The 8,083-nt window shown below is 35.8% G+C and overlaps 1 protein-coding gene across 1 annotated transcript; it reads left to right on the top strand.

Moving 5' to 3' along the window:
- Nucleotides 1-337: 337 nt before the first annotated feature.
- Nucleotides 338-7,745, top strand: LOC123197344 (condensin complex subunit 3-like). Its single transcript, XM_044611594.1, has 12 exons — nucleotides 338-731; nucleotides 1,038-1,241; nucleotides 2,089-2,234; nucleotides 2,410-2,678; nucleotides 2,907-3,007; nucleotides 3,435-3,582; nucleotides 3,658-4,097; nucleotides 4,553-5,067; nucleotides 5,156-5,216; nucleotides 5,344-5,619; nucleotides 6,711-6,972; nucleotides 7,216-7,745. Exons 1-12 carry the CDS (start codon nucleotides 381-383, stop codon nucleotides 7,548-7,550), a joined length of 3,108 nt encoding a protein of 1,035 aa, XP_044467529.1. The 5' UTR covers nucleotides 338-380; the 3' UTR covers nucleotides 7,551-7,745.
- Nucleotides 7,746-8,083: the final 338 nt, after the last annotated feature.

The raw sequence follows: 8,083 nt of genomic DNA on the forward strand, positions 1-8,083 counted from the left end.
TAAAGAATCGAATTCGGTTCAGTGTTGATTAACTAAAAATTCAGATCTATTAATTAGTATTTTTGATTTAGTTTAAAATTATTTAATTTTTGAACCGGTTTGATTTTAAAAAAAATAATTCAATTTGAAATATTGCTAAACCGGTCGAGTTAACCGGTTTAGAATTGTGAAAGCATTCAGTGTTTTAGAAACCATTTTGTGATGTTGCTGTCTTTGATAACTGGGCCAAGCTTGGGCTAGAATGAAGCTTTACATGTCGGCCCAGCCTAAAAGAGAATTTTCATCTCCCGCTCCGTTTCAAAAATCAAGAGGCAACTCAATTCAAATCAGACCTATTTTCTGTAAAAACCCAGAGAGTCAAAGAGAGCTCTAGAGAGAGAATGGCGGAAACTGAATCAGAACAGAGGCAATTGATGACGGTAATGGCTAAAATCCTGGACGAAATTCGAACATCATATGCCACACACAACCGTAAGCTCAAACAACTCCGAGCCGTTCAATCAAAATGTCAATCTCCGGCCCAGTTCTTCTCCGCCTTCTCCAAAATTCTAATTCCTCTTTTCGGCGCCCAGCGACGCACTGCCTCCTCTGAGCGCGTGGCTAAATTTGTTTCGGCCTTCGCGGTAAACAATAATGACGGATTTGTGGAGGACTTTTTTAAGTTTCTTTTGATTGGTGCTGCAGCTGCCAACAAAACCGCTAGATTTCGAGCTTGTCAGATAATTTCTGAGGTATATAATTTCAATTATACTTGTTTTTTTTTCTTTTTGGGCAATATTAAATTACTGGGCTGGTTGGTTGGTTGGTTTTGTAATTTGAATTGAGCAGGGTTAGAGTTTGGGGTTATTAAGAACGAAAGAAATAAAGATAATGCCTGTTATTTGTATTTGAAATAGTAAAGCTATCGAAGAAAAAATTCTTAGGTAAACGGCTTTCTGTTGGATTCTATTTTGGGTATCATTTTATTTAAATAATAAATCTATTAACTAGACTATTATTCGTGTTATTAGTTAATCCAGTTCCATTTCTCATTGTAGATCATAATGCGGTTGCCTGATGACATTGAAGTCAGTGACGAGATATTGGAGGAGGTGATAGAATGCATGAAAGTAAGGGTAGTGGACAAGGTTCCTGTAATTCGTACATTTGCAATCAGGTCTCTTTCACGGTTTGTAAATGATTCGGACAACAGTGACATTCTTTATTTATTCCTTGAGGTGCTTCCCATTGAGCAGAATGCGGTGAGTGACACTCTTTAAATATTTCTTGCTCCCAAATGGAAGTGTTTTGATTCCAAGAATTTAGACAAGTGCCTGTTATATGCAAGTTATGTTACTGTATTGATGTTTGTCTTGTAACTCTTGTTGACCGGTTTTAACTAACCCCTTTGCCTACCTGAGTATAGCACATGATTACGTATCCAGCAACTTTGTCAGTTTAGGAAATTATACCAAAACATGTCTTTTTTCACAACATAAAAACTTAGACGGTCAGCAAAATGCTTGTTATTCTAAAAATGTTCATGGATGTTGGGTTCTTATTTTCACAAATTAGTCACTGTTTGTGTCGTGGGATCATACAATGATTATTTCAAATGAAATTTATGATGGGTGTTTTGAGTATTGAATATTTGGATGACCTTTGTGAAGGCCTTTTTAAAATCATTTTTATTCAGATCCATTAAATTCATTCTTAGGATTTTTAGGTATTAATTTAGTATTCAAATGGAGGAATTAAAGAAATCAGGATAATATTACTGATTCAATAATTTCTTGAGTACTAGGATTTCAATTTTGTGGTAGTGGTTACCATTTCATAATTTTTTTTTTAAAAATTCTTGATGTCTATTTTCAGGTAAAATCTCATGAAGTAGAAAAGAGCAACTAACTTTTGATCATAAGCTCAATTTGTTCTTAAATGTATCTGAATTTCTCATTTTTCCAATGGATTTCAAGGAGGTTTAAATATTTATTCACAAAAGACTGAAGAGTTTTTGTGCCATAGAGATGGATAAATTTAATCTTACTTTTGAAAGTTAATTGTTGTGTGAACCTATTGCTTCAGCAGCTAAAATTCTTCTGATTTCAGGAGGTGAGAAAGACAATTGTGTTATCATTGCCTCCTTCAAATGCGACTTCACAAGCAATTGTCAATTGCACCCTAGATGTTAGTGAGTCAGTGCGCAAATCTGCATATCTTGTACTGGCTAATAAATTTCCTCTTCAAAGCCTCAGGTAAGTTTCATTTACATGCATTTCATACAGATTAGTGTCTCACATATTACACAACCAAATATCAGGGTAGTAAGCGAACTAAGAAATAGTCTTATTTGTAATGACAATTATTGTGTGTTGTTTGACTATTATTTTATGTAGTTTACATTTTTTATTTTTCCTCTTCATCTGGTAGCATCAAGCTTAGAACAATAATTCTTCAGAGAGGACTTGCTGATCGTTCTGAAGCTGTTTCAGAGGAGTGTCTGAAATTATTGAAAGACCACTGGCTAGCCAAGTTCTGCAATGGAAACTCTGTAGAACTTCTCAAGTATCTTGATGTTGAAACATATGAGTCAGTGGGGGAGTCTGTAATGCAGGCTCTTTTAAGAGATGGTTTAGTGAAAGTGAGTGATGGTGAAAGTATCAGGGAGTACATATCATCAGCTGGTGATGAAATCGAAGGTTGTGAAACTTTTGGATAAATCACAGGCATTCTTAATTTTCTATTATCATTGTGTTTTATTCTTCTCTAATTCCTTCTGTAGTTTCCAGATTCATTATACTTAATTTGCAATTTTTGTTAATGAGTCGACTAAGAAAAAAAATTTTATACCAATTGCTGTTGCCGTGTCAGAGGCTCAGATTCAAGAATCTATATGGTATCTAAATGTTTTCATTTGCTGATGTTAGGTAACTCATCATCACATGACAACCAAAGCATCCAATTAATGGAACCAGAGGTTGCTCTTTATTGGAGGAGTCACTGCAGGCACCTACAGATGGAAGCACAGGTAACTTTTCTCAACAACTCCATTTATGATTATATTTTCCTTTTTGTCTGTTTATGTTTTCTCCATTTTACTTTCTCCTTGTCTTGCTGGAATGGCTGTCTGCTAAGTGCAAGTTTATTTGATTTCAGAGAATTCAGCTCAGTTTTTAGTGAGACCATCTCATTTGCTTCTCTATTATAAACCTCAAAGGATTTGAAAACCTGTATGCTGTGTCTAGACTATGTGGATTTGCTGCACTTCTATACTTATTTTGTTCAAAATGTTAGTAGATGGGAGTGGGAAGATATAGTGTGAGAGAGGATAGAACAGACTAGCCTTGTTTGAAATATATGAAATGTTTGTTGGACTTCTCATGCTTATGCTCTGTTATCAGATTGTCATGCTTGAAAAATTCATACTTATATGAGAAAAAAGTGTGATTCAACAGGCAAAAGGTTCTGATGCTGCTGCTACATTGGGCACTGAAGCAGCAGTATATGCTGCTGAAGCTTCAGACAAACATGACCTTCTTGAAAGAATTCTTCCTGCAACAGTTTCTGATTATGTAAATTTGGTTAAAACTCATATAGATGCTGGTGGGTTATGTTCCTCTGATTGATGAAAGCACATACTGTATCACAATATGTTTCTAATTAGACCTGATATTTCAGGACCAAATTTTCGCTTTGCATCTAGGCAGTTACTGTTGCTTGGTGAGATGCTTGATTTTTCTGATGTTACAATCAGGAAAGTTGCTGGTGCATTTGTGCAAGACTTATTGCACAGGCCCCTGGAATATGAAATGGTTGATGAGGGGAACAAGGTTGTCATAGGAGATGGCATAAATCTTGGTGGTGACAAAGACTGGGCTGATGCAGTATCCAGATTGGCAACAAAAGTCCATGCTGCTGCCGGTGAATTTGAAGAAGTTATTCTTGAGGTTGTGAAAAAGCTTGCCCAGCCATGCAGGGAGAGAACTGCTGACTTTATGCAGTGGATGCATTGTCTTGCTGTGACTGGACTTCTATTGGAAAAGGCAAAATCATTTCATTTGGTCCAAGAAAAGGCTACAGAATTTGCCGAACTTCTGCAATCTTTATTGCTTCCTGGGGTATGAAATTTTATCTGTTGCTGTTATGTCAAGTTTTCATCTAAATATTCACACTGAAATTGTTTAGGGCTATATCAGGTGTTCTTTGGCATAAAGTGTTTAAATTTTGTTGTGGGCTTAGGTGTCCAACTTGTCTCTGAATCATAGGCACTTACATAAAACTGAATAATTTGATTGTAATCATATGAGAAATATATTAAGATAATAAACAATGTGTGTACTGATACTAAAGCTGAAATATTTATGTAATCTTGTAAAATTGAGAAAGAAAATAATCAAACATATTGTAGATTAAATACATGTCCTCCTTTGTGCAACATTTTGATTGCGTAAAAAATATATTCCCCGACCCATACCCTTGTGTCTAAAATATCTGTACTTGCTCACGGCTTGAGCTGAGTATGCTATTGTTCAAAAATTCTTCAAAGGTATGAATTTATTAACTGTGGATGCAGGCAAAACATGTTCACTTGGATGTGCAGAGGGTTGTGGTCAGATGCCTTGGCCTCTTTGGATTATTACAGAATAAGCCAAGTGAGGAACTGGTAAAGCAGTTGAGGCTCTCTTTTACAAAAGGCCCCCATACAGTTAGCATGATGGCTTGTAAGGCATTAATTGATCTTGGGATGTGGCATGGTCCACTAGAAGTTGACAAGGCCATGGGGCAGGATCTTTCCTTCCAACCTCAATCTGATAAGATGACTTTTAGTCCAATAAACCTTTCAGAAATAGATGAGGATTTGAATATTGGATTACTTGATCTTTTATACTCTGGACTTGAGACGAGTGATTGGGGAAAATCTTTAGAAGGTGATGAAAATGAGTCAATTCAAGCTGTTCTTGGAGAGGGGTTTGCAAAAATTCTTCTTCTTAGCGAAAAGTATCCAAGTATACCAGCTGCTTTACACCCTTTGATCTTAGTCAAGCTCATCAACCTGTATTTCAGTAATGAATCAAAAGATCTGCAGAGGTGGATATCTGTGCCTTTTTTTTGCATTCCTTCTCATCATCTTTATAAGAATAATCTTTTAGCTTAATTCTCTTATGAATTTGACCAGGTTGAAACAGTGCCTATCTATTTTCTTCGAGCATTATGCTTCCCTCTCAGCAAATCACAAGGTAAGTAGATATATGTGCCCAGGGAAAATCAACTGTCCTTTTTCCTTTTTGTTTTTTCAGCTGAGCAAAGATGCTCTGATATCTTTGTATGTTTACAGTATAAATTTTCTTTAATTTGGAAGTGCAGAAATGTTTGTCCAAGGCTTTTGTGCCAGTCATGCGTTCTATGTGGCCAGGCATCTATGGAAATGCTGGAGGTTCTTCAATGGTGGTGTCGAATAAGCGTAAGCGAGCAGTCCTAGCATCAAAATTCATGCTGCAGATGATGCAGGCTCCCTTATATGGGAAAGAAAAGGAAGTGGAGGGGGAAAATGGTAGTAGAGAACCGCCAGAGACCTTAGATAGCAAGGACTATTCACTGCAGTATGGGGAGGAGGGGCTTGCAATACGCATAGCAATTGAGGTAATTGTTTTTAATTGATAGGCTGAGCTTATATAAGGTTTATGTTGGACTATGAAGGATAGTGAAAAGTAAAATATGTCAATTCTGACTTTCCTGATTATGCCATTATCACATGCTTCAACTATAAATGTTTCTTCTAAATTCTGGATTACTTTTGTTGCCAATATTTTGCTGTTTGTGAACAAAAATGTTCTTTCAAATTGCAAGACAAATTCTTGTACAGTTTTTTAGATTAGAAAGTCATAGCGCATGTTATCCTGGTTAATGTTTGTTACTGTGATCTTACAGTATAAGGAATTGATCCTTATACTTCTTGTTCTGTTGCAAGTGATCTTAGAGTAAGTGCTAAACTTTCTGTAATGAAGTGCTAATTTTCAGGGTGAATAAATTGAAAGTTAATCTCTTTCAGCTCACTCATAGGTTAAGAAGCAAGCTGACTCCCCCCTACCTTCCGTGTTTGCCTTAACTTCTCCATATGCATGGTTTTACATGATAAATTATTTGCATTATCACAAGCATAGCTTAATATTTGTCCATATCAAAGTTGAGTCTGTTAAAATCTCTTAAACCATGAAACCTGAGATTTCACAATGATATGCAACCTTTTTCTCTCCGGTTAAATGCTTATTTGAATAATATTGTTTAATTTCCATATAGCTGAGCTAGAAAGAAGTATTACATTCTCTGATTGTTTATTACATCTTGCAATGTATACACATGCATGTGTCATATACATGTTTGTCCGTAAATAATACTGATATGTACAAATGAGATATCTATGTGCATGCATATATATTAACATATACCAATTCATTCAGTACAGTTTCAATTGAGGGTAAAGAATCTCTTAGAAATATTACCGAAATTATCAAATTCTTTTCCTAGTTTCTCAAAGGGAAAGGAGCTTGGATCACTAGTGTGGCATATCCTGCTTTGTTGAACCAAGGTCCCGCGTTTTGTATAGGATAAGAATATATTGATCATGATAGGGTTAGTTATTACAATTTATATTCTAAGAACTTTAATATATACTTATGTTCTGATGTTACCGGTCTTCAACTTACTAATTTGTTATTCTTATGAATTTTGAGGTGCTGAGCTTCCATATGAAAAAGACACCTGCTGAGCGGTCATATGTTTCAGCCCTGTGTAGAATACTTGTCTTACTCCATTTCCGGTTATCAGAGCAAGGGGCAATAAAGTTAATGAGGAAGCTTTTGAGTGGTGTGTTTGAATCTGTCTCAGCTGAAAAGGATCTTGTGAAGGAGTTGAAGCCGATGGCTGAACGTCTTAAGGGACTAGAGAAACATCCCGATGAGGAACTTTCACAAGATGAAGCTAATACTATTATAGGTATATATATTTCCTTTCAGAATCAATATTTCTATAATTGACATTGGATACATATCGCAATGGTCTAATAGAACATGCGTCACTTACAATAGTATAACGATGATGAAAAAAATAGATAAAGAGGAGGTTGAGTTGAAATTGTGTATGCTTGATTGTATCGTACAGTCATATGCATAGTTTTCTGATAACATGCATAAATTAATGCTTTTGAGAGTAACTTGGGTGTGACTGTTGGATTGGTAGGGAGTTTAGACTTAGACTTCAATCTGGATACCAGTGTTCCTGCTGCAGTGCCACAAACACCAGCCCCTTGCTCAACCAGACCAACCCGTTCAAGAAGACGCGTAAAGCGTGAAGAAACTTCCTCGGATGAAGAAGATTCTCATACTTCAATTCAATCTGTGGTTCCGAACATTCCCACAACTACAAGCGCCCGCTCACAGAGGGCAAGCAAGACTGCCGCACTGTCCAAGATGACTGCTAAAATGGATCGCATCAGGATAGAAGAAGATGATGAAGAGGAAAGCTCAGAGTCAGAGGTAACCTCTGACGAAGATTCAGACCAATTCACTGAATAACTGCAGTACAATCAGTTAGTTTTCTAAAATGGAACATCTATGGATTGAGTAGGGGAAAATTCAGTTTTTGTGCTTATCAGAGTAGTTCCTCTGGCATTGTCATCTGTCTCTTTCTGTAAATGTAGGGCCTATTTTGTATTAAACAGTGGCTGAATGTGAACAATTTAGTACATCATATGATCCAATGGTACAAAACATCTAATCGTACTTGGCCATTTTTTAATTTCCCAAGAGAAATAAAAGGCTAATGATGCAGCATCAAGAAAGTGGGGACAGGGGAGTAATCATATTCTTGGCTATGTGGGGACAGGGGAGGAAGAAATAGACAAAGAAAGGAGAAACTGACAAAAGATTTGGTGGGCGTTTGGTCCCAAGAGTGGAAAAATTATTTCCGAATAGATTATTCTGATAATATAATTTATATAATTTTATTTAATTAATAAATAATAAAATATTTTTAAATTTTATTATTATTAATAATAATGTAATAAATAATATAAAAAATAATTTAATTATTATCATTATTTTAAATA

This window comes from Mangifera indica, chromosome 15 (assembly GCF_011075055.1).
Source record: "Mangifera indica cultivar Alphonso chromosome 15, CATAS_Mindica_2.1, whole genome shotgun sequence".
In the NCBI taxonomy this organism is placed as follows: Eukaryota; Viridiplantae; Streptophyta; class Magnoliopsida; order Sapindales; family Anacardiaceae; genus Mangifera; species Mangifera indica.